Source organism: Theropithecus gelada, chromosome 6 (genome assembly GCF_003255815.1).
Source record: "Theropithecus gelada isolate Dixy chromosome 6, Tgel_1.0, whole genome shotgun sequence".
NCBI lineage: Eukaryota > Metazoa > Chordata > Mammalia > Primates > Cercopithecidae > Theropithecus > Theropithecus gelada.
The window spans coordinates 112426388-112454039 of NC_037673.1; the positions used below are offsets into that span (position 1 = coordinate 112426388).

Below are 27652 nucleotides of genomic sequence, written 5' to 3' on the forward strand. Positions count from 1 at the left end.
TAAGAAACTTGTTGAGGTTAAGTACTTTGTCCAAGGTTACATGGATTTGGGATTTGAGCTATCTTGATGCTCTTTTGCTCAAAATTCTGGCTGTATATTTTTAAGGCAATCAGAGGGTGAACTTCATTAGGGATTTGAAACAATTTTAGTTGGTTAGTGGTTCTACTTCAGGAAAGGAATCAAGACAAAAGGGAAATGATTCAAAGAATGAGGGAACTGGGACCCTTTTAAGTTGCAGATGAGGTAATCTGTGTTTGGATCAGAGACCTATAATTTATGTAGATTCACATACATCTTTTTCAGATATGCATACATTGGGGACCGTAGAGTGTTGTGGAACTAAATGTATTTGTATGTGTTCAACACATTGTATAATTGACTCAATTATCCATGTGGAGATTATTCACATTTAATTTGCAATCTGGTTTCTCCTTTCAGTTAGGTGGTTCTTGGGCTGCTCCAGGAATGCCAACTAATTTAAATAATAATTTAAGTAAAACATAATTAGGAAGGAAAATTCAATTTTTTGGCAGCTCTTGAATATTCTACTGCTGAAATGTAACTAATTCATCCACTATCTTTTAATTCACCAATGCCTTTTTAGTACCACAGGATTTTATTGCTTTCCATAGATTATTGCAGTAGTTTCCAGGTAGCCCTCCTGCTTACCTCTTTCCACTCCAATCATCATTCTGCTGACAGCAACCTTCAAAAAACCAACTCCCATTGCAAAATTTCTTCGCTTCAAAACATTTAATGGATAGAAAAAACATTTAATGGCTACCCATTTCTCACCAGATTAAGTGCACATGCCACAGCCAGTCATTAAAGGCTTTTTCGAGTCTAAATTCCTGTTCTTCAAACGTCAAACCGTCCTTCTGCTCTACTGACTTGAAACACATTGCCTCACCCTCCACACCTCCACATCTCTGCAGACCCACCGCATTTGCCTCCTGCCCTAGGAAGCTTTTCCTGATCTTACCTCTGATGCCTTTCACTGCTCCCACATCTGAATTCCTTTAACTCACTCCATGTTTTTCTCAAAGGCAGATCAAGGTATTTATGCAAACATGGTGTCTCCCTAGTCTTGGATGAGGTCCTTGACATCACTCACTGCAGCGATTCATCTCCCCTGCTCTGTAGTGTCAGACTCTAAAGAAGGGTGCAACAAATACTTGTCCATTTAGACTGCTGGCAAACCCTGAGAGCAGGAATTTTGGCCTTTTGTATCTCCCGTGCCTAGAACAGCGCTTGGTACACAGTAGGCGCTCATTCATTGAACATTGCTGAAGGAATTGAACGTACATACTACAAGCCCTGCAGATGCAGATACAGGAGGGGTTGATGGCACTGTGCTTAGGGTGGAACTGGAGGCACCACCTCTCCTGAGGGGTGATGCGCAGCTTCCTGGGCAGGCTCAGGGGAGCTGGCTGAACCGCCTGCCTCTCCGCAGGCCAAACGCTGGAAAAAAAAAATACCCACACATTACCTATCCAAGTATGTACACACAGGCTCACTTAAACCTGCCCTATTAAAAAAATACACCCACACACGCACACACCACGTATCCAAGCATCAAGCATGTACACATGGGCTTGCTTAAACCTGCCCTATTAAAAATAATATATATATATATATATATATATATATGCACATACATACACACACATATCTATCCAGGTCTGTACATGGACTTGCTTAAACCTGCCCTATTAAACACACACACACACACACACCTGTCCACGTATGTACATACATATATGATACATAAATATAAAGACATATATATGCACAGACTTAAGTCCAACACGATTGTAGTGTCGGGAGGACAACTGGGCCGCCCTCTCCGCCCTCCAGGACTGCGGGACAGGTCTCCGGGCGCCGGGGTCGCAGAAGCCCCAGAGCGCTAAAGCGGCCCCGGCGCGGCTTGGGCCTTCCGGCTTTCCGTCCGCCGCGGCCGCCATTGTCTGGCTTCGGCGCAGCTGACAGACGGCGGCAGTGCGAGAAAATCGAGGATGGCGGTGCCGGCGGCGCTGATCCTACGGGAGAGCCCCAGGTAGTTGATCCGCTAAGCTCCTGCGGTAGCCGCGCCCAGGAAGGCGCGGATCAGGCTCGCATAAGGCTGACCTTGCTGCCTGCCGCCTGGCCGCCGCGGCGGACCCGGTTGGGTGGGGTGGGCTGCAGAGGTCGCGATGCTGGGTCTGCGGAGTGCGTGGGGCCGTGTAGCGCCTCTACCTTCACGGTGGTCCACCTGTGGGGCTCACAGTGCGCTTGGCAGCTGAGGTCTGTATGGAAGCGTGTGGTCTGCAAGCAGGGGGTCTGCGTCACTGTTTGCGGAGTTTGGTATCAGAAGTTCCCGGGCGCTGCCTTGAGTGCTGCTGAATCACGTGGGACGGTATTCCGTTTCCGATTTCAGTTCCGGTTCGGACCCTGTGGTGAGAAAGGCTCACACTGGTGCTGGACCAACATGTGTTAATACCCCTTTTAAATCAGGATCGAATATGGGACCGAATTTTTGATTGGTAACAGAATCTAGCCTGGCTTGGGTAGCATTTGCTTTTGTTTGCATTTTAAACAAATTTTTAGTTAATTTCTACTTACGGTAGATTAAGCTGGTTGTCCATGGTGGTGACATACAGTTCCCCTTTAACATTATTTAAGTAAAAAAAGACTTAATTTGTGAAAAAATAAGTAATAGTGCAGGTAGTGTGTGGATACAGAAAAAGTACTGAAGTATATAGGCAAAATAGTGTTCGGAAATAATTTCTTTGTGCTTGGATTGGGCGGGAATCTTCCAGAAGAAAAGTTATTTTAAAGTTTTTCCTTCTTTCTGGATTCCTTTTGTTACCAGTGGAGGGTGTCCAGGTTCTTGGCGTCTTGAACAAAGAATTGGAGAAGACGCACAAACAAAGCGAGGAAAGAATGCAGAAATTTATTGAAAATGAAACTACGCTCTACAGTGTGGAAATTGCCTGAGCATAGGGGCTGAAGGGCCTCTACAGAATTTTTGGGAATTTAAATAACCTCTAGAGGATTCCATTGGTTACTTGGTATACTCCCTATGTAAATGAAGAGGATGAAGTAAAGTTACAAAGTCATTTACTCTGCCTATGCCCTATATAGAGGACATTTCCTGTCATAGCTGAAGTGTGAATCAGCCTTATGTTCCCAGCCTCCCGACCCTATTTTCCTGCCTCACTTTGGTTCTGATTGCCAGTTTCTTTCCTCATACCAGTGTCTTGGGGAACACTGCTACATCAATAAACAGTATCCAATATGGTGCAGTAAAGAATTGTTCTCATCACATCATTTAAAGTTCATTATTAAAGGACAGGTGCTGTGGCTCATGCCTGTAATCCCAGCACTTTGGGAGACTGAGGCGGGCAGATGTCTCTTTTTTTTTTTTTTTTCCTGAGAAGGCGTTTCCCTCTTGTGCAGGCTGGAGGGCAATGGCGCCATCTTGGCTCACTGCAGCCTCCCCCTCTTGTGTTCAAGCGATTCTCGTCCCTCAGCCTCCCAAGTAGCTGGGATTACAGGCGCCCACTGCCTTGCCCAGCTAATTTTTTTTTGTATTTTTAGTAAAGATGGGGTTTCACTATGTTGGCTAGGCTGGTCTGGAACTCCTTGCTTCAGGTGATACGTCCTCCCTGGCCTTGCAAAGTGCTGGGATTATAGGCGTGAGCCACCGCAGGACTGATTGAGCTCAGGAGTTAAGAGACCAGCCTGGACAACAGGGCGAAACCCCATTTCTACAAAAAATACAAAAATTAGCCAGCGTTGTGGCCTGTGCATGTAGTTCTAGCTACTTGGGAGGCTGAGGCACGAGGATTCCTAGAACCCAGGAGACAGAGGCTGTAGTGAAGTGAGATCATGCCACTGCACTCCAACCTGGGTGACAGAGCGAGACCCTATCTCAAAATTGATTATTATTGTAATAATGAAGTTGATTATTACAATCGAAAGAGGGTTTTAAAATAACTGTGTCCTTAGTGACCCCAAATGATTTTGTACGTAGTATTTGAAAAGTTACTTGCCTTGTAGTATTCTTTGTTTTTGGTGTAATTGCCATAATTGCTATTCCTCTCCTCCCACCACTTTCAGAGTTCCGTTTTTGGGTTAAGTGGTTATATAAACACTCTACTAGATTAATGCGCTTCCGCTGCAGAGTACAAGCTTTCCGTGGTACTCTGGTTTGCCCACAAGCAAGAGAAAATTTGCCAAATTGACCTTTTCAGCAGAAGTAATTTTGGGGGCATCTTTTTGGAAATGTTCAGGTTGCCCTGCCCTTTTTGCTGGCTGTCATCTGTTTTTCTTTATTTCACTCAGATTTACCATATAGCAATCAGAGTTGTTGGAATGAAAACTTATAGACAACTATAGAAAGTACAGTTCAACTTGGAAAGCTCATTTTACAACTTTGTTTTATAATTTTCTTTAGCATGAAGAAAGCAGTGTCACTGATCAATGCAATAGATATAGGAAGATTTCCACGGTTGCTCACTCGGATTCTTCAAAAACTTCACCTGAAGGTTTGTATTTTTGTGTTTCCACACCTTGTAATCTTCCTTCTGATTTAATTGAAAGTCTGATTATTTGGAGAACTTTTTGCAAAGCCCTAACTTTTCCAGTATGTTCTTAGGGACACTGGTTCTGTGGAAGATTTGATAATGTTTTGTGGTCAAAAGTTTGACAAACTCTCTCTTCAATAAAGTTAAATTTTTTAAATTGTGGAACTTTTCAGAGTATTTTAGATGCTAGTGTTTGTGGTACGTATGTGAGGGTGATTATGGCAGGTAACATTTTCCAAATGTGTTTTGACCTTGGATCTGTTTTATTTTGGTATGTATTTTGGGACTAATGTTCTACAAAATCTACTTTAGGGAAAAATTCTGATGTCTTGGTTTGATTTTTCCCCTTAAAAATAATTCTGTGGTTTTTTTCTATCAACTAGTATTTAATCTTTCAGTTAATTTTGTTCTCCTTTCACTTTTATTTTAAGGGTATGGTTGTTTTGGATATGCGAATGCTTTGTAATTCTCTACCTGGCCCAATCCAAGTTAATTTCTTTATCAAGTTATAAAAATTTGATTCCATCTGACGTATTTATGGAGCACACACTAACTGCTCTATGCAGTGCCGGGTATCATCATCCAGTGAGAACCAAGACTCTTACTCTTTCCTCTTCTTTTTCCTCGCCAAGAGCCAGCCTCAAAACCATGCCTTTCCCCTTCGAAGTGTCTTTCAAATCCAAGTTCTCACAATTCTAGGTCAAATCCTTATTACCTGTTTTTTAGATGACAATAGTTACCTTCAAACTGATTTCCCTGCCTATAGTCTTCTTGTTTTCTACTGCTTCATAATACTATGTAAATTACTTTCTAATTTTTTTTCCCCTAAAACAAAGGTGGATTATAATTTTCTTTTTTTTTTTTTTTTTTTTTTGTGAGACGGAGTCTCGCTCTGTCGCCCAGGCTGGAGTGCAGTGGCCGGATCTCAGCTCACTGCAAGCTCCGCCTCCCGGGTTCCCGCCATTCTCCTGCCTCAGCCTCCCGAGTAGCTGGGACTACAGGCACCCACAACCGCGCCCGGCTAATTTTTTTGTATTTTTAGTAGAGACGAGGTTTCACCGTGGTCTCGATCTCCTGACCTTGTGATCCACCCGCCTCGGCCTCCCAAAGTGCTGGGATTACAGGCGTGAGCCACCGCGCCCGGCCTGGATTATAATTTTCACAGTGTTCAAAACCATCAGTGACTATCCATTGCCCCATGGAGAAAAGTTTAAAATGCTTAACATTGTGTACAAGTCCCATTATAATATGGCTGCAGTCTACAGTCTCATTTTGTAAGTGCTCCAGTTACACTGGATGGTGCCTATTTACTACAACATGCCATGAACTTTTTCAGCAATGTATCTATGCATATATTCTTTCCCTTGCCTATAAATGGCCTTCTTCTCTTTACTGAGTAACCTGTTCATCCTTCAAGGATTTCACAGTCTCAGGCTCAGCAATTTGTTCTTTCTTCTGTGCTTTAATTCATTCTCACCTAATTTTAGTACTGCCTCATAAGTATTTGTTTCATGATTAGAAGGCAACCAAATCCCTTAAACCTATTAATGGGTCTTCCTCTGGTTTTAAATATCTTGAGGATTATGTCTTACTCATCTTTATAGTTCCCATTCCTAATACATTGCTACTAGTATAGTTGGCACTCAGCAAATATTCTTAGAGTTAATTATTTTCCTTGCTGTAGAAAACACAAAACAAACCTCAGTCTTCTATAATATATTCCTTTTTCTAAGGAATTTGTGATGTGGATGGAGAGAAAGGAGAAACTGCAATGATAGCAGCAACATTCTGTGGTATTTGCTATTCATAAAGTTACATTGGTTTCTTTTTCACTGGTGTGATGCTAATGGCTTTGTGTTACTAGCTCATCTAATCCTTACGGCAACTTGAAAAAGTAGGTACTGTGGTCATCTCTGGTCATCTTCATTTTATCTGTGAGGTAACCAAGATAGAGACAGAGATTGGTTAAGTAACTTTCCCAAGGTCACACAGCTAGCTAGTAAGGCAGCTTGGCTCCGTAACTCTGTCCCTTATTACACGAAACCTCAAGAAAGGGTATAGAACATTTCATAAATTGTCCCAAAAGCGAATGATGTGGGCTATACAGATATTCTGCTTTATTTCTTGAGCTGGTGGGTGCTTGCTTGTGTGTAACAATATGGGACAAGAAACTCTTACACACATCTTTTGTTCTTCACACTGAGGGAGAGTGGAGCACTTGCACAGAAAATTGTGATGTTTGTCTTTGACGTTCTCAGTCATGTATGGAGTTGAGAATGAGTTAGTATCTATCTTAGAGTTAACTGAGTGGCTGAAGAATTCCATGGAGGAGCTTGAATGCTTTGTCATCAGAGGTAGGGGAGTGGAGAGGAATAGAGGTGCTTGTTGAAAAGTGAAGTTACCGGTCCTGCTGGCATTTAATGTCCAGGTACTTTTAAATAAAGAAACATATATATGTGAATACTTGCCTGCTAAGAAAATGTCAGGAAAGGTGTAATTGTTTTTCTCCTGTACAGTTTCAGGGGATCATCTTTTAGAGGGGCTCCTATTTTGATAAGGGCTCTTCAGTCAAGTTTGCACTGCATTTCAGGATCTGCCAACTTTCTTTTATGTGCCCCGACTCCATCAAGTTGGCCTTTGCCTTGAGGCAGAATTCTTAGAATAGTGAAACTGAGGCAGGCAGATTGGTGAAGAGGTTTTGGGATTTTGTTGCCCCTCTACTGGTACTTTTATTTTACCAAGTTTGATCTGTTTATGGGCAGAAGATATGTTTTTGTCCAGACTGATTCCTTGGAATCCCGAGTAGGAATCAGTATGAGGGAACAAAGACAACTTAGGTATAGAATGTGGGCATGCCAGATTATGGATCTGGGAGTCCTCTTTGGCCGTCTTCCTGGCTCATCCTGGCATATACAAATACATGGAGATTTTGTTTGTTTGTTTGTTACAATGTGTGGAGGCTGCTGCTGGTATTTAATGTCCAGGGACTTTAGAAATATTTTGCAGTGTTGGCCGGGCGCAGTGGCTCACGCCTGTAATCCCAGCACTTTGGGAGGCCGAGATGGGCGGATCACGAGGTGAGGAGATCGAGACCATCCTGGCTAACATGGTGAAACTCCATCTCTACAAAAAATACAAAAAATTAGCCGGGCGTGGTAGCAGGTGCCTGTAATCCCAGCTACTTGGGAGGCTGAGGCAGGAGAATGGCGTGAACCTGGGAGGTGGAGCTTGCAGTGAGCCGAGATTGCGCCGCTGCAGTCCAGCCTGGGTGACAGAGCGAGACTCCGTCTCAAAAAATATATATATTTTGCAGTGTTTAGGGCAGTCCTGCACAAAGAATTGTCTCATTCAGCGTGCCAGCAGTTTGCATTGGGAAATACTAATGGAAGTCAGATGAACTTCCATAGCTGGGAACTTAGAAATAAACATTCGTGGCCTTTGCACTTCAAAAATAACTGTCACAGCTCATGCAATAAAAAAACTCATGTACTTGCCTTCATAGGAGAGACTTTGAGGCCCTCACACGAAGCCTGTTGAGGTAACAGTGCTGTATATCTAGTTTTGAGAGGTCAGTTCTCTGGGTTCCTGACCATGGCACACTAAAAATAGCAAACTGGGGGTTGGTTTGAAGATGCTGTCATGGGGCATGTAGGCAGCTTTAAGAAATGACTGCTTATCATGAGATGAAATGGAAGAGTTATGACAATCAGACCCAAGAAACATAAAAGGACAGAAGTCTTAGATTTGTTTTTGCTCTAGTTAAAAATCATCCATGTATCTCAGCAGTTCTTTAGGATACATGAGCCCCTTAGCACAGGGCTCTGATGCTCGTAATTATGACCTGAGTCACCGCAAGATATTTGTTTAATCTAATTTATTTTGTTTACAAAGGTCTAGAAATGAGCATCATATATTTTATAAATTTACATGCACATCAATTTCTTTTCACCATGTATTTTCCTTTGAAGTTCTCATCTCATATACGAATAAATGAATCTTCTGTCAAGTATGAATTTTGAATGTCTGAATATGTGCTAATATAATAGATTGCTATTTGTATTATAGGCTGAGAGCAGTTTCAGTGAAGAAGAGGAAGAAAAACTTCAAGTGGCATTTTCTCTAGAGAAACAAGATCTTCACCTAGTTCTTGAAACAATATCATTTATTTTAGAACAGGTATTTTTGTTGCCTCAAATTTTCTAACCATGATTTGTTTACTGCATATTTGTATTGTTATGATATCTTTAACATTCTGTTTTTTTAATTAAAAAGTATGCAAGATGGAAGCTGTGAATATATTTTAGTTAACAATTTCAATGTAAAAATACCTGAATATTATAAGGTATTTGAAAATATGAATTGAGACTTCATTGATTTGAGACAGTTATGAAAGATTTTAATTCGTTGGTACTTGGTATAATGGAAAAATGGACGTATTTTACTTAAGATATTAAATGATTTGGGGGATGTATTGACTAGGCTGGTAAGACAGACGTTTAGAAAAGAAGTATTGTCATGTTATGTGCTAGTAAGCTGCCTTCTGCATCCCTTTTTCTCATCTAAATTCACTTCATGATTTAAGCTCCTATTCAAGGCTCATCTCCTTTACTTGAGCTGTGACCCCTTATACTTTCAGTCTTCCTTTATTTGGATTTTTAAAAATCCTTGGCTCATCACAGTAGAGCACACTGTTAGTCTTTCAGCAGTTCATATATGTTAGTTATGCCTCCTTCACCAGATTCTAATTTGTGGGGAGCAGGATCATATTTTTGTGTATCTTATATAAGCCTAACACATTGGTGGGCTTAAAATAGATCCTCATAAATTCTTGTTGGTTGATTAAAAATAATATTTGTGAAATAAAAGTTTAAATAGTTTTGTAACTTCATGAGCATTTTAATGAACATATTAGGACAAGCTGCCAGTTATCTACTACAGCCTTAAATACATTATAGATCACAAAGATAAATGCGGTTCTAATTTTTGGTGGGTGTTCAGTAGGAGAAAAGGATCATTGAGTAGGACAGCATAGCATGGTGTTCCAGAAGAATGTAAGAAACAGAACTGGTATCACTGTTTAAGTTTTTTACAACTTTTAATTATATAGCCTGTAGAAAATTGATAGATAAGGTAATTTTGAGAAAGTGCTTCTTGGAAAAAAAATGTTAGTTGGGAAACAAAACTGTTGTATACTTATTTGAAATGATTAAGTGAAATAAATGAAATTTTCATTAGGGTACTATTTACATAGCCAAAGCAAAGCATAGGCAAAAATGAAAAAAATATCATCTTGAATAATTTAGGCCATTTAATCTTGAATCTTCCAGCTCTTGGTCGTGTATTTTATTATTTGTAAAATAACCAAAAATGTCTGTAATAGGACCATGAGGTTTTTTTTTTTTTTTGACTTAAGTCATTTAAAAATAATTTTGTATTTATTATAGTTTAAGGTTTCTGTATGAAGATGAGGGACATATGTAATTTTTTTTTCTTTTTAATAGGCAGTATATCACAATGTGAAGCCAGCAGCTTTGCAGCAGCAATTAGAGAACATTCATCTTAGACAAGACAAAGCTGAAGCATTTGTCAATACGTGGTCTTCTATGGGTCAAGAAACAGTTGAAAAGTTCAGGCAGAGAATTCTGGCTCCGTATAAGGTATAGAACATACTATCTTAAATATGTTTTTCAGTAATGTATGGCATGAATTATTACACCTGAAGAGTTTTTAAAGTGATAATATTTTGATTTGAGAGGTAGAGTCAGGCGAAAGAAACACAGATGCTCCTCAACTTACAGTGGCCTTATATCCTGATAAACCTGTTGCAAATTGAAAATATCCTAGGTCAAAAATAGGGTACACTCTAGAGAATCAGTGATCAGAACCTTGTCATCACATGACTGACTGGAAGCTGTAGCTCACTGCCATTGCCCAGCATCATGAGAGAATATCATACATATTGCTAGCCCAGGAAAACAGAATTGCTAGCCCAAGAATTCAAAATTTGAAGTATAGTTTTTACTGAATACATATTGCTTTCACACTGTTATAAAGTCAGAAAATTGTCTGATATGGTCCCTGACTTAAGTTTAGATTTTACAGTGGTGCAAAACTATTGCAATTTTGACATACTTTTACTTTTGATCTCTTCCTGGGCTAGTGATGTGTGGTACATAAGATACTCCTTTTTTTTGGAGGCTTTTGAAGATGGCTGACTAGAGGCACAGGACACTTCTCCACAAAGAAGAACCAAAATAGTGAGTAGGTAATCACACTTTAAATAAAACATCTAAAAGAGAATGCTAGAGTTCGGCAGAGAAGTGACTGGAAACACTTGAGGAGAGGGAGGAGAGGTGGACAGCCTTGCTAGGATCAACCAGAAGCCTGGAGAGGCTCCTCAGTGTAGAGTTGGGGTAAGTGAGAGATCCCTAGGTGTCCACATTCTTGCTGCAGACTCCTGTAATCCTAACTGTGGGAGAGTTCTTGAACCCCATGGGCCCCAAGACTGGCACAGGGAGCTCCCTGAAGTTCGTGCAATGGCATTGCTCTAGAAAGGGTGCACTTGCTGGATTCTATGCACCCCCTGAGTCTTAGGCAGCTGGAGCATGGCTCCATTTTAAGAGTCTAGTCCCTGTCAGAAACAGAATAATCTTAAAATTTGTGTGAAACCAAAAAATAACCCAAATAGCCAAAGCAATCCTAAGCAAAAAGAACAAAGCTGGAGGCATCATCTTCCCTGATTTCAACATTTATTACAAGGCTATAGTAACCAAAACAGCATGGTGTTGATATGAAAGCAGACATATATACCAATGGAACAGCATAAAATACCCAGAAGTAAACCCATGTATTTATAGCCAACTGATTGATTACAAAGGTGCCAAGAGCATACACTGGGGAAAGGACACCACCTTTAATAAATGGTGCTCGGAAAACTGGATAACTATGCAAAAGAATGAAATGGCCCTTCTCTCTCACCATATAAAAAATCAACTCAAAATCGATTAAAGACTTAAAGACTTAAACATAAGACCCACAACTATTAAAATACTAGAAGAAAATAGGAGAAACACTCCAGGACATTTGTCTAGGCAAAAGTTTTATGGCTGACATTCCTAAAACATGGACCAAAAAAACCCAAAATAGACAAATGGAAGTATATTAAACTAAAAATCTTCTGTACATTAGAGGAAACAATCAACAAAATGAAGACCCAACCTGACAAATGGGAGACAATTTTACAAACTATTGACTTAGCAAATGACTAATATCCAGACTATGCAAGGAACTTACACCTCAACTTCAAAGGAACTAATCCCATTTAATGTGGACAAAGGATCTAAACAAATGCTTCTTGAAAGACGATATATAAATGGCTTACAGGTATATGAAAAAATGCTTAACATCACTAATTATCAGAGAAATGCAAGTCAGAACCAAACATGCCGTATCATCTTACCCCAGGTAGAATGGCTATTAAAAAGAGAAAAAAATAATGGATGCAGGTGAGGATGTGGAGAAAAGGGAATTCTCATATGCTTTTGGTGACAGTGTATATTAGTACAGCCATTATGCAAAAGCAGTATGGAGATTTCTCAAAAAACTAAAATTAGAACTACCACACAGTCCAGTAATTCCACTATTTGGTATATATTCAAAGGAAAGGAAATCAGTATATTAAAGAAATATTTGTACCCCTGTGTTTATTGCAACAGTAAGAAATCAACCTAAGTGTCCATCAGTGGATGGATGAATAAAGGGAATTTGGTATAATTACACACGAGAATAATATTCAACCATAGTAAGAGAATGAAGTGTTGTTTGCAGCAACATGGATAGAACTAGAGATCATTGTGTTACATGAAATAAGCTAGACACAGACAAATATAACAGGCACTCACTCCTATGTGGGAGCTAAACAAGTTGATGTCATGAAGATAGAGAGTAGAATGGTAGTCACCAGAGGCCGAGGAGGATGCATGGGATGTGGGGCCGGAGGGTGGATGAATGGAAGTTGGTTAATGGGTACAAACATATAATCAGAAGTAATAAGTTTAATGTTTGATCGTTTAGTATGGTGCTTATAGTTGACATCAATATATTGGTCATTTCAAAGTAGCTAGAATTGAGGAAGTGAAATGTTCTGAACATGCACAAATGATAAATGCTCATGGTGGTGAATATATTAAATACCCTGACATGATCATTACAGAGTCTATGCATACGAGAAAATATCACACATATCTCATAAATATGCAAAAGTGTTATGTATTGATGAATAAATAGGCTTTGTATTAGATGATTTGGCTCAACCATAGGCTAATGTAAGTATACTGAACATGTCCAAGGTCAGCTAGGCTAAGCTGTGATGTTTGGTAGATTAAGTGTATTAAATGCATTTGTCAATTATTATGTTTTAACTTACAGTAGATTAATTGAGGCATAAGCCCATTGTCAGTCAAGGAGCATCTGTATATTCTCTAGAAGTCTTCTGTGAGATATATGATGTGCACATATTTTCTCCTAATCTATAGTTTTCGTTTTCATTCTCTTTAACAGTATCTTTCTCAGAACAAAACCGTTAACTTTGATGAAATCTGTTTTTTTTTTTTTCTCTTTTCGTGATCCTACTTTTGGTTTTCTAAGAATTTGCAGCCTAATCATGACACAAATATTTTCTCTTTTGTTTTCTTCTAAATGTTTTACATATATATATTTTATGTTTGGATCTAAAATCCATTTAACGTTAATTTTGTGTGACACATAAAGTGCAGGTCAAAGTTCATTTTTTCTACGTGTGGATGTTCATTTGATCCAATGTGATTTGTTGTTAAAATTATCATTTTGTCATTGAATTACAATGTGTTTGTCTAACATTTGATATTTTTGTGTGAGTCTTTTTCTGGAATCTCTCTTTGATTTCATCGACCTATTTGTCTGTGCCAGTATCACACTGCCTTAATTATTATAGCTTAAAAGTAAGTCTTAAAATCAGGTATTGTGAACCCACTGACTTTTTTCTTCTTTTTCGTAATTGTTTGGGCAATCCTAGTTTCTTTGCCTTTTCGTATACATTTGAAAATCAGCTTTTGTATGTCTATAAAAAATCCTGCTGGGGTATTGATTGGGGTTGTGTTTAATTTGTAAATAACTTTATTGAGAAATGACTTTTTAACAAGTATTGAGTATATCTATTTATTTGGATCTTCTTTGATTTCTTTTATCAGTGTCTTTTATTTTCAGCATATCAATCCTGTACATATTTTCTTAGGTTTATACCTTAAGTACTTTTTCTTTCTTTCTTTCTTTTTTTTTTTTTTTTTGTTGTTGTTGCACTATTGGTAGTATTTTTCAAATTTTGTTTTCCAGTGGCTTATTGCTAGTATATGGAAATATAATAGATTTTCTATACTGATCTCTATCCTATAACCTTGGTACATTCACTAATTACTTTTAGCAGCTTTAGGTTTTTTTTGATTTCCTTTGTAGACAGTCACATTGTCTGCAAATACAGTTAGTTTCATTTCTTCCTTTTCAATCTGTACAGCTTTTATTTTTCTTGCTTTATTTTACTGACAAGGACTTCCCACATGATGCTGAATAGGAGTGGTAAGTCTGAATATCCTTGCCTTGTTCTCAATTTTAGGGTGAAAACATTCAGGCTCTTACTAAGTAGGATGTTAGAAAATGCCCCTTTATTCTTTTCACTTCTCTACTTCCCTTTTTAAACATTCTGTATTCTTACTGCTCTCAAGTGTCTTCTATGTCATTGCCTCATTTTTTATCATTTTAAATTCTACTTTTTCCTATATCCTGTACAGATTTTAAGCCTTCCATTTCTTTCCCTGCAATTCTTTTTTTAAGCCATTTTCCTTTTTAAAAATTCTTGTTTTTTAATAGTAGCCTATTCTGTCTTTATATTTTTCCTATATTTTATAGTCCATTTTTTTCCTTGCACATTAGTTGTCAAACAGTTAAAAATACTTTTGTTTTCTGCTTCTAATAGTAAGTTACTTTTTAGTGTCTTCATGATGACAGTTTGTTTTTTTAAAAGTAGTATTTTTCCCATAGCTGCATTACAGAAGCTTCTGTTTAAGAAATAAATTAATCATTTGTTATCTAAAATATGCAAATAAAGAGGTTGGAAGGCCCTGATTAATTGTACATTGTCCCATTGAGAATGCTGGACATTATCTTTTGGTAATTCTGGGTATATCATAGGATAGCTAATACACTCTTTTAAAGTCTGGAATGCTTAAATAAGATAATGTAATAATAACAAACATTTATTGTGCTTATTGTGGGTCAGATGTTATAATGAATTCTTTGTATTGTACAAAACCCATTCATAGTTCTAGTTTATACATGCACTTATAAAATTGAGGCTTAGAGAGGTTTAAAAAGTTGCCCCTGGTTGTACAGCTAAATAAGTAGCCGAGTTGGGATTTGACAAGAATAGTCACACTCCTAAGCTATTATACTATCCTGACACATAGATGTTAGCTGCGAAATTTTTCTGCATCAGGCATTATGCAGGGTGATTTATATAGTTGTTTGTATGTACTTCATATTAGTCCATTCTCGCATTGCTATAAATACCTGAAATAGGGTAATTATATAAAAAAAAGAGGTGTAATTTGCCCGTGGTTCTGAAGGCTGTACAGGAAGCATAATGTGCTGGCGTCTGCTTGGCTTCTGGGGAGGCCTCAGGAAACTTACATCATGGTGGAAGGTGAATGGGGAGCAGGTGTCTTTCATGGCAGGAGCAGGAACAAGAGAGAGAGGGAGGAGGGAGGTGCTACATACTTTTAAACAAGCAGATCCTGCGAGAACTCAACTACCACAAGAACAGCACTAAAGGGATGGTGCTAAACCATTCATGAAAAGCCTGCCCCCATCCCATGATCCAGTCACCTCCTACCAGGCCCCACCTCCAACACTGGAGATTATAGTTGCACATGAGATTTGTTGTGATCACAGATCCAAACCATGTCACATATCTTTGAAAGTGAGGAAATAAAACTTTAGAAAATATTAGTCACTTTATCATGTTATCCCAAGTGGTCCATGATGAAACTGAGGTGAGGATTGGATCTGTCTATCTAAGTCTTACTCTTTTTATATCTTGCTACCTCTGGCAGCTATAATGCTATCTTTCTTTTTTATTCTGAGAACTGTTTAGGATACTGTGGCCAAAATAGCCAGATGTGAAAACAGATCATGCCATTTAAATTGTAACAAAAATATATTACACTGACTTATATGATGAAAAAAGGTGTACATGCAATGACTTTAACTGTTTCATGGTAACTTAGGGTCTTACCCACATAAACTGTGTAAACTGTGTGGTGCTTGCAGCAGAACACATGTTGGTAGTACAGTCAACCCTCTGTATCCCTGGATTTCGTATTCATGGATTAAACTTGCAGCAGATCAAGAATATTCGGGAAACAAAAAATTCCAAAAAGTGAAACTTGAATTTGCCATGTGTCGAGTACTATATTAAATCCCCACAAATGAAGTGATGTGTTGTCATTGTATTAGTTATTATAAATAATCTAGAGATGATTTAAAGTATAAAGGAGGATATGTGGAGGTTATATTCAAATACTATGTCATTTTATATGAGGGACTTGAGTATCTGCAGTTTTGGGTATCTGTAGGGGGTCCTGGAACCAGTCCTCCCTAGATACTGAGGAAAGACTGTAATTCTGAATTCAAAGAGGGTAAGATTCAATGAAATAATGTTAAAAAAATCAAAAGGTGTTTATTTTTATTCCGTTTTAAAAAATGCTTATTTTTAAAGCTTTATCAAGGTATAATTGATAAACAAAAAGTATGTGTATTCAGGGTGTGCAATGTGATGATTTGATAGCTTTATACATTGTGTAATGATTACCATAATCAAATTAATCAACATATCCATCACCACACAGTTACCCCCTTTTATGTGTGGTATGTGTGTGCGTGAGGACATTTAAGATCTGCTATCTTTGAAAACTTTAAACAACGTGGTGTTTTTAACTGTAGTCACCATAATGTACATTAGATTCCCAGAACTTAATTTGTTTTAGGCTAAAAGTTGTACCCTTTGACCAGCATCTCCTCATTTCACCCATACCCCATTCCCTGGCAACTACCATTCTGTTCTCTGCTTCAATGAGTTAAACTTTTGTAGTATGCATATAAATTAGCTCATACAATGTTTTGTCTTTCTGATCCTGGCTTATTTCACTTAGTATAATGCCCTCCAAGTTCATCCATTTTGTCACAAATGGCAGTGTTTCCTTTTTAAAGGTTGAGTAATATTCCATTAATTATCTATTCATTTGTTGACAGACACTTAGGTTGTTTCCATATGTTGGCCATTGTGAATAATACTGCAGTGAACATGTGGGTGCAGATATCGCTTCAAGATACTGATTTCATTTCCTTTGGATATATACCAGAAGTGGGATTGTTGGATTGTATGATAGTTTTATTTTTAACATTTTGAGGAACCTCCATACTGGTTTTCATAAATGCTGTACCAATTAACATTCCCACAAACACTGTACAAGGGTTTCTTTTTCTCTGCTCTCTTGCTATCACTTGCTATCTCTGGTCTTTTTGATAATAGCTATTTTAACAGATGTAAGGTCATCTTGTATTATGCTTTTGATTTGCATTTCTTTGATGATTAGTGATATTGACCACTTTTTTATATACCTGCTGATCATTTTTATGCCTTTTTTTGGGGGATAGGGGAGAATGTCTATTCAGTTCCTTTGCCCAGTTTTTAAATGGGTTATTAGTTTTTCTGTTATTGAGCTTGTGAGTTCCTTACATATTTTGTATATTAACCCCTTATACATGGTTTACAAATACAGGTTGGGTATCACATATCTGAAATGCTTGGGACCAGAAGTGTTTTGGGTTTTGGATTTTTTGGATTTTGGAATATTTGCATATACATAATGAGATGTCTTGGGAATGGTAAGCAAGTCTAAACACTGAATTCAATTATGTTTCAAATATACCTTATATACATAGCCTAAAGATAATCTTATAGAATATTTTAAATAATTTTGCATATGAAACAAAGTTTTGACTATGATCTGTCTCATGAGATCAGGTGGAAATTTTCTATTTACGGTGTTATGTTGGAGTTCAAAGAGTTTCAGATTTTGGAGCATTTTAGATTTTGGATTTTTGTATTAGGGATACCGAACCTCTGTTTTCTCATGTTCTATAGGTTGTCTTTTCATTTTGTTAAGTTTCCTTTGTTGTGTAGAAGCTTTTTAGTTTGATGTAATCACGCCTGTTTGTTTTTGCTTTTGTTACGTATTTCATATCCAAAAAGTGATACGCTTTTGGTGTCATATCCAGAAAATCATTGCCAAGGCCAGTGTTAAGGAGCTTTTTTTCCTGTATTTTTTTCCGGAAGTTTCATAGTCTCAGATCTTTCATTTAAGTCTTTAATCCATTTTTAGTTAATTTTTGTAGATGGTATAAGATAAAGGTCCAGTTCCATTTTTTTTACATGTAGGTTTCGAGTTTTCTCAGTACCATTACTTGAAAAGGCTTTTTCCCATGGTCTATTCTTGGTCCCCTTATGAAAGATTACTTGGAAGGCCCCTCTTGTTATCTTTTGTTGTTCAGATCTAATAAATGAGAGGGCCAGGTGAAAAATAACTTGATATTAATAGGTTTTTGCAAAATATGATTGAAGAAATTTTAAAATTTCATCTCATCTCACTTTTTAATATATCTGTTTTTTGCCATTTATTTTTATTTGGGTAAATTTATGGTGTCCAATTGAAATTTTGTTACATGCATAAATTTCATAATGGTGAATTCAGGACTTTTAGGTAATTTCTCATCACCCTCACAGCACCTCCTCTCCCTTCTGAGTCTCCATTGTCTATCATTCTACTCTTTACATCCATGTGTACACATTATTTAGCTACCACTTATGAGTAAGAATATGCAGTATTTGTCTTTCTGTGTCTGACTTGTTTCACTTAAGATAATGGCCTCCAGTTTCATCCGTGTTGCTGCAAAAGATATGATTCTGTTCTTTTTTATGGCTGAATAGTGTTCCATTGTCTATATATACACACCATATTTTCTTTATCCTGTCATCCATTGATGGACATTTAGGTTGATCCCATATTGTTGTTATTGTGAATACTGTGATAAACATGAGTGTAGGTACCTTTTTGATATACTGATTTCTTTTCCTTTGGGTAGATGCCCCATTGAGGGATTGCTGGATTGAATGTAACTTATAGTTTTAGTTATTTGAGAAATCGCTATACTATTTTCCATAGAGTTCCGTTTTCTATACTATTTTCCATAAGAGTTTTCTCTTTTCTCCACATTCTTGTTAACATTTATTGTTTTTTCACTTGTTTTTGTTTGTTTTCAAGACAGAGTCTTGCTCTGTCACCCAGGCTGGAGTGCAGTGGTGCGATCTTGGCTCACTGCTCCCAGATTCAAGCAATTCTCCTGCCTCAGTCTCCTGAGTAGCTGGGATTACAGGCGCATACCACCATGCCTGGCTAATTTTTTGTATTTTTAGTAGAGACGGGGTTTCACCATGTTGGTCAGGCTGGTCTTGAACTCCTGACCTCATGATCCACTTGCCTCGGCCTTCCAAAGCGTGGGATTACAGGCGTGAGCCACCATGCCCGGCCTTTTTTTCACTTTTTGATAGCCACTCTGACTAGGGTAAGATGGTATCTCATTGTGGTTTTGATTTACATTTCTCTGATTAATGATGTTGAGCATTTTTAAATGCATCTGTTGGTCATTTTTATGTCTTCTTTTGAAAAATGTCTATTCCTGTCCTTTGCCCTGTGTCCACTTTCTAAGGAGATTATTTTTGTTGTTGTTGTTGTTGAGTCGTTTGGGTTCTTTGTATATTCTGGATATTGGTCCTCTGTCAGGTACAAATATTTTTGCAAATATTTTCTCCCATTTTGCAGGTTGTCTTTGTACTATGTTGATTATTTCTTTTCCTGGGCAAATCTTCTTAGTTTAAGTTCCATTTGTGTATTTTTTAAATTGTTTTCTGTGCTTTTAAGATCTTAGTCATGAATTCTTTACCTAGAACAATGTCCAAAAGAGTTTTCGCTAGGTTTTCTTCTAGTATTTTAAGTTTCAAGTCTTCCATTAAAGTCTCTAATTCATCTTGAGATTTTTTTTTATATGATCAGAGACAGGGGTCTAGTCTCATTCTTCTGCCTATGGCAAGCCAATTTTCTCAGCACCATTTATTGAAAAAGTTGTCATTTCCTCAATATAGGTTCTTGTTGACTTTGTCAAAGAACACTTAAATGTTAATATGTAGCTTCATTTCTGGGTTTTCTATTCCATTCTGTTGATCTATGTGTCTATCTTTATACTAGTATCATGCTGTTTTGGTTATTACAGCCTTGCAGTTTAATTTGAAGTCAGAGAGCGTAAGGCCTCCAAGTTTGTTCTTTTTGCTTAGGACTGCTTTGGCCATTCAGGTTCTTCATTGGTTCCATATGAATTTTAGGCTTGTTTTTCCTAATTTAGTGAAAAATGACAATGGTTTTTTGATAAGGATTGCATTGAATCTGTAGATTGCTTTGGGCAGTGTAGTCATTTTTAATAATAATTCCTTTATTATATTTCTAGTTCTGGGAGTACATGTGCAGGATGTGCAGGTTTGTTACATAGGTATACATGTGCCATGGTGGTTTGCTGCACCCATCAACCTGTCATCTACATTAGGTATTTCTCCTAATGCTGTCCCTCCCTCAGCCCCCGACCCCCTGACAGGCCCCATTGTGTGATGCCCCCACCCCTTATGTCCATCTGTTCTCATTGTTCAGCTCCCCCTTATGAGTGAGAACATGTGGTGTTTGGTTTTCTGTTCTTGTGTTAGTTTGCTGAGAATGCTGGTTTCCAGCTTCATCCATGTCCCTGCAAAGGACATTAACTCATCCTTTTTTATGGCTGCGTAGTATTCCATGGTATATGTACCACATTTTCTTTATCCAGTCTATCATTGATGGGCACTTGGGTTGGTTCCAAGTCTTTACTGTTGTGGACAGTGCTGCAATAAAGATACGTCTGCATGTGTCTTTATAGTAGAATGATTTATAATCCTTTGGGTATATACCCAGTAATGGGATGGCTGGGTCAAATGGTATTTCTAGTTCTAGATCCTTGAGGAATCGCCACACTGTCTTCCACAGTGGTTGAACTAATTTACACTCCCACCAACAGTGTAAAAGCATTCCTGTTTCTCCACATCCTCTCCAGCACCTGGCGTTTCCTGACTTTTTAATGATCGCCATTCTAACTGGAGGGAGATGGTATCTCATTGTGGTTTTGATTTGCATTTCTCTGATGGCTAGTGATGATGAGCATTTTTTCATGTGTCTGTTGGCTGCATAAATGTCTTCTTTTGAGAAAGGTCTGTTCATATTCTTCGCCCACTTTTTGTTGGTTTTTTTTTTTTTCTTGTAAATTTGTTTAAGTTCCTCGTAGATTCTGCATATTAGCCCTTTGTCAGATGCATGGATTGCAAAAATTTTCTCCCATTCTGTGGGTTGCCTGTTCATGCTGATGATAGTTTCTTTTGCTGTGCAGAAACTCTTCAGTTTAGTTAGATCCCATTTGTCAATTTTGGCTTTTGTTGCCATTGCTTTTGGTGTTTTAGTCATGAAGTCCTTGCCTGTGGCTATGTCCTGAATGGTATTGTGTAGGTTTTTTTTCTAGAGTTTTTATGGTTTTAGGTCTTAAGTTTAAGTCTTTAATCCATCTTGAGTTAATTTTTGTATGGGTGTAGGGAAGGGATCCATTTTCAGTTTTCTGCATATGGTTAGCCAGTTTTCCCAACACCATTTATTAAATAGGGAATCCTTTCCCCATTTCTTGTTTTTGTCATGTTTGTCAAAGATCCGATGGTTTTAGATGTGTGGTGTTATTTCTGAGGCCTCTGTTCTGTTCCATTGGTCTATATATCTGTATGGTACCAGTACCATGCTGTTTTGGTTACTGTAGCTTTGTACTATAGTTTGAAGTCAGGTAGCATGATGCCTCCAGCTTTGTTCTTTTTGCTTAGGATTGTCTTGACTATGCGGGCTCCTTTTTGGTTCCATATGAACTTTAAAGTAGTTTTTTCCAGTGCTGTGAAGAAAGTCATTGGTAGCTTGATGGAGATAGCATTGAATCTATAAATTACTTTGGGCAGTATGACCATTTTCACGATATTGATTCTTCCTATCCATGAGCCTGGAATGTTTTTCCATTTGTTTGTGTCCTCTCTTATTTCCTTGAGCAGTGGTTTGTAATTCTTGAAGAGGCCCTTCAAATCCGTTGTAAGTTGTATTACTAGGCATTGTATCCTCTTTGTAGCAGTTGTGAATGGGAGTTCACTCATGATTTGTCTCCCTGTTTGTCTGTTATTGGTGTATAGGAATGTTTGTGAGTTTTGCATCTTGATTTTGTATCCTGAGACTTTGCTGAAGTTGCTTAAGGAGATTTTGGGTTGAGACGATGGGATTTTCTAAATATACAATCGTGTTATCTGTAAACAGGGACAATTTGGCTTCCTGTTTTCCTAAATGAATACCATTTATTTCTTTCTCTTGTCTGATTGCCCTGGCCAGAACTTCCAACACCATGTTGAATAGGAGTGGTGAGAGAGGGCATCACTGTCTTGTGCCAGTTTTCAAAGGGAATGCTTCCAGTTTTTGCCCATTCAGTATGATATTGGCTGTGGGTTGTCATGAATAGCTCTTATTATTCTGAGATGCATTCCATCAATATCTAGTTTATTGAGAGTTTTTTTAGATTGAAGGGCTGTTGAATTTCATCAAAGGGCTTCACTGCATCTATTGCAATAATCTTGTGGTTTTTTCATTGGTTCCGTTTATGTGATTGATTATGTTTATTGATTTGCATATCTTGAACCTGCCTTGCATCCCAGGGATGAAGCCGACCTGATCATGGTGGGTAAGCTATTTGATGTGATGGTGGATTTGGTTTGCCAGGATTTTATTGAGGATTTTCACGTTGATGTTCATCAGGGATATTGGCCTGAAATTTTCTTTTTTTTGTTGTGTCTCTGCCAGCTTTCAGTATTAGGATGATGCTGGCCTCATAAAATGAATTAGGGAGGATTCCCTCTTTTTCTATTGTTTGGAATAGTTTCAGAAGGAATGATACCAGCTTCTCTTTGTACCTCTGGTAGAATTCGGCTGTCATTCCATCTGGTCCTGGACTTTTTTTGGTTGGTAGGGTATTAACTACTGCCTCAATTTCAGAACGTGTTTTTGGTGTATTCAGGGATTCGAATTTTTCCTAGTTTAGTGTTGGGAGGGTGTATGTGTCCAGGAATTTATCCATTTCTTCTAGATTTTCTAGTTTATTTGCGTAGAGGTGTTTATAGTACTTTCTGGTGATAGTTTGTATTTCTGTAGGATCAGTGGTGATATCCCTTTTTATCATTTTTTATTACATCTATTTGATTATTCTCTCTTTTCTTCTTTATTAATTTGTCTAGGGGTCTATTTTGTTGAGCTTTTCAAATAACCAGCTCCTGGATTCATTGATTTTTTTGAACTGCTTTTCATGTCTCTATCTACTTCAATTTTGCTCTAATCTTAGTTATTTCTTGTCTTATGCTAGGTTTTCAATTTGTTTGCTCTTGCTTCTCTAGTTCTTTTAATTGTGATGTTAGGGTGTTGATTTTAGATCTTTCCTGTTTTTTCTTGTGGGCATTTAGTGCTATAAATTTCCCTCTACACACTGCTTTAAATATGTCCTGGAGATTCTGGTATGTTGTGTCTTCGTTCTCATTAGTTTCAAAGAAAATATTTAGTTTTCCTTAATTTCTTTTTTTACTCATTAGTCATTCAGCAGCAGGTTGTTCAGTTTCCACGTAGTTGTGTGGTTTTGAGTGAGTTTTTAATCCTGAATTCTAATTTGATTGTACTGTGGTCTGAGAGACTGTTCGTTTTGATTTCCGTTCTTTTGCATTTGCTGAGGAGTGTTTAACTTCCAATTATGTGGTCAGTTTTAGAATAAGTGCGATGTGGTGCTGAGTCGAATGTGTATTCAGTTGATTTGGGGTGGAAAGGTCTGTAGATGTCTGTTATGTCCACTTGGTCCGGAGCTGAGTTCATGTCCTGGATATCTTTGCTAATTTTCTGTCTTTTTGATCTGTCTAACATTGACAGTGGAGTGTTAAAGTCTCTCACGATTGTTGTGTGGTAGTCTAAGTCTCCTTGTAGGTCTCTAAAAACTTGCTTTATGAATCTAGGTCCTCCTGTATTGGGTGCATATATGTTTAGGATTGATAACTCTTGTTGCATTGATCCCTTTAGCATTATTTAATGCCCTTCTTTGTCTCTTTTGATCTTAGTTGGTTTAAAGTCTGTTTTATCAGAGACTAGGATTGCAAACCCTGCTTTTTTTAGCTTTCCATTTGCTTTGTAAATATTCCTCCATCCCTTTATTTTGAGCCTAGGTGTGTCTTTGCATGTGAGATGGGTCTCGTGAATACAGCACACCAATGGGTCTTGACTCTTTATCCAATTTGCTAGTCTGTGTCTTTTAATCGTGGCATTTAGCTCGTTCACATTAAAGGTTAATATTGTTATGTGTGAATTTGATCCTGTCATTATGATGGTAAGCTGTTTATTTTGCCTGTTAAGGTTTCTGTTGAGAGATCTCTGATGGGCTTCCCTTTGTGGGTAACTTGACCTTTCTCTCTGGCTGCCCTTAACATTTTTTCCTTCATTTCCACCTTGGTGAATCTGATGATTATGTTTCTTGGGGTTGCTTTTCTCAAGGAGTATCTTTGTGGTGTTCTCTGTATTTACTGAATTTGAATGTTGGCCTGCCTTTCCAGGTTGGGGAAGTTCTCCTGGATAATACCCTGATGTGTGTTTTCCATCTTCATTCCATTCTCCCCATCACTTTCAGGTACACCAATGAAACGTAGATTTGGTCTTTTCACATAGTCCCATATTTATTGGTGGCTTTGTTTGTTTTTTTTCACTCTTCTCTAATCTTGTTTTCTTACTTTATTTCATTGAGTTGATCTTCAGTGTCCGATATCCTTTCTTTTGCTTGATCGATTCAGCTGTTGATACTTGTGTATGCTTCACGAAGTTCTCATGCTGTGTTTGTCAGCTCCTTCAGGTCATTTATGTTCTTCTCTGATCTGGTTGTTCTAGTTAGCAATTTGTCTTACCTTTTTTCAACGTTCTTAGCTTTCCTGCATTCGGTTAGAACATGCTCCTTTAGCTCGGAGGAGTTTGTTATTCCCCACCTTCTGAAGCCTACTTCTGTCAATTTGCCAAACTCATTCTCTATACAGTTTTGTTCCTTTGCTGGCCAGGAGTTGTGATCCTTTGGAGGAGAAGAGCCATTCTGGTTTCTGGAATTTTCAGCCTTTCTACTCTGGTTTCTCCCCATCTCTGTGGATTTATCTACCTTTGTTCTTTGATGTTGGTGACCTTTGGATGAGCTCTCTGAGTGGATGTCCTTTTTGTTGATGTTGATGCTATTGTTTTTTGTTTGTTAGTTTTTCTTCTGTTAGGCCTTTCTGCTGCAGGTCTGCTGGAGTTTGCTGGATGTCCACTCCAGACCCTGTTTGCCTGGGTATCACCAGTGGAGGCTGCAGAACAGCAAAGATTGCTGCCTGTTCCTTCCTCCTGAAGCTTCTTCCCAGAGGGGCACCCACCAGATGCCAGTCAGAGCTCTCCTGTATGAGGTGTCTTTCGACCCCTACTGTGAGGTTTCTTCCAGTGACTCCTCCTTGAGGAGGCAGTCTGTCCCTGGATCAGAGCTCAAATGCTGTGCTGGGAGATCTACTGCTCTTTCCAGAGCTGTCAGGCAGGGACGTTTAAGTCTGCCGGAGCTGCACCCACAGCCACCCCTTTTCCCAGGTGCTCTGTCCCAGGGAGATGGAGGTTTTACCTATAGGTCCCTGACTGAGGCTGCTGCCTTTTTTTCAGAGATGTCCTGCCCAGAAAGGAGGAATCTAGAGAGGCAGTCTGGCTGCAGTGGCCTTTTTGAGCTGTGGTAGGCTCTGCCCAGTTCAAACTTCCTGGTGGGTTTGTTACACTGTGAGGGTAAAAGCACTTACTCAAGCCTCAGCAATGGCGGATGTCCCTCCGCCCACCAAGCTTGAGTTTCCCAGGTCCACCTCAGACTGCTGTAATAGCAGTGAGAATTTCAAGCCAGTGGATCTTAGCTTGCTGGCCTCTGTGGGGGTGGGACCCACCAAGCCAGACCACTTGGCTCCCTGGCTTCATCCCCCTTTCCAGGAGAGTGAACAGTTCTTTTTCACTGGCATTCCAGGTGCCATTGGGGTATGAAAAAAAACACGCACACAAAAAAAACTCCTGCAGCTGGCTTTGTGTCTGCCCAAATAGCCACCCAGTTTTATGCTTGAAACCCAGGGCCTAGGTGGCGCAGGCATCAGAGGGAATCTCCTGGTCTGCAGGTTGTTAAGACCATCGGAAAAGTGCAGTATCTGGACCAGAGTGCACCGTTCCTCTGGGTACAGCCTCTCACATCTTCCCTTAGCTGGGAGAGGGAGATCCCCTGACCCCTTGTGCTTCCCAGGTGAGGCGATGCCCCATCCTGCATCTGCTCAGCCTCCGTGGGCTGCACCCACTGTCCATCTAGTCCCAATGAGATGAACCAGGTACCTCAGTTGGAAATGCAGAAATCTTTTGCCTTTTGTGTCGATCTCGCTGGGAGCTGCAGACCGGAACTGTTCCTATTCGGCCATCTTGCCAACAAATCATCAATAATTCTTTTGACCCATGAGTATGGGATGTTTTTCCATTTGTTTATGTCCTGTTCAATTTCCTTTCATCAGTGTTTTGTAGTTCTCCTAATAAGATCATTCAGCTCGTTGATTAAAAAATATTCCTGTGTATTTGGCTGAGCACTGTGGTTCATGCCTGTAGTTTCAGCACTTTGAGAGGCTAAGGTGGGTGGATCACCACTCCTGGGTGATCACCAGGAGTTTTAAGACCAGCCTGGCCAACATGGTGAAACACCATCTATACTAAAAATACAAAAATTAGCCAGGTGTGCTGGTGCATGTCTGTAATCCCACCTACTTGGGAGGCTGAGGCCTGAGAATTGCTTGAACCTGGGAGGGGGAGGTTGCAGTGAGCTGAGATTGTGCCACTGCACTCCAGCCTGGATGACAGAATGAGACTCTGTCTCAAAAACAAACAAAACATTTCTGTGTATTGTATTTTTCTTGTAGCCATTGTAAATGGGATTGTTTTCTTGAATTTGTTCTCAACTAGATTGTTACTGATGTAAGAAATGCTACTGACTTTTTATTTTGATTTTGTGTTGTGCGACTTTACTACATTCATTTATTAAGTATGAGAGTTTTTCATGAATCTTTAGCTTTTCCTAGGTATGTTATATCTTAAGTAAACAGGAATAATTTTCCTTTCTCTCTTCCAATTTACAAGCCTTTTATCTCTTGCCTGATGGCTGTGGCTAGGACTTCCAGTACTCTGTTAAATAGGAGTAGTGAAAATGGGCATCCTTGTCTTGTCCAAGGTTTTAGAGGAAATGTTTTCAACTTTTCCCTGTTGAGTATGATGTTGGCTGTGGGCTTGTCATATATGGCATTTATTGTTATGATGCATATTTCTTCTATGCCCACTTTGTTGATAGTTTGTATCACGAAGGGGTACTGAATTTTGTCAAATGCTATTTCTCAGGCTATTGATTTGATCATATAGTTTTTCTCCTTCATTCTTTTTATGTGATGAATTACATTTATTGACTTGTGTATTTTGAACCACTCTTACATCTCTTGAATAAAACACACTTGATTGTGGTGTATTATCTTTTTAATATGCTGTTGGACTCTGTTTCCTAGTATTTTGTTTACGATTTTTGTGTCTGTGTTCATCAGGGATATTGGTCTTTAGTTTTCTTTATTTTTGAGTCCTTGTTTGGTTTTAGTTTTGGGATGATACTGGAGAATGAGTTAGGGAGAATTCCTTTCCCCCGTTCCAACTTTTTGGAACAGTTTTACAAGAATTGGTATTAGTTCTTTGTATGTTTGGCAG

At 38.6% G+C, this 27652-nt stretch overlaps 1 protein-coding gene across 7 annotated transcripts in view; it reads left to right on the forward strand.

Moving 5' to 3' along the window:
• The first annotated feature begins 377 nt into the window (after nucleotides 1–377).
• Nucleotides 378–27652, forward strand: part of COMMD10 (COMM domain containing 10) — a 238011-nt gene continuing 210736 nt past the window's right edge. For 5 of the 7 annotated variants that reach the window (XR_003119886.1, XR_003119884.1, XM_025388516.1 and 2 more), the window contains exons 1-4: nucleotides 1945–2056; nucleotides 4439–4529; nucleotides 8634–8744; nucleotides 10070–10225. Coding sequence is in view for 4 of the 7 variants with exons in the window: in XM_025388516.1 (XP_025244301.1) it covers nucleotides 2016–2056; nucleotides 4439–4529; nucleotides 8634–8744; nucleotides 10070–10225 (399 nt within the window). In the remaining 3 variants the exon portion in view is untranslated. The other 2 variants (XR_003119885.1, XM_025388517.1) reach the window with 2 other exon arrangements.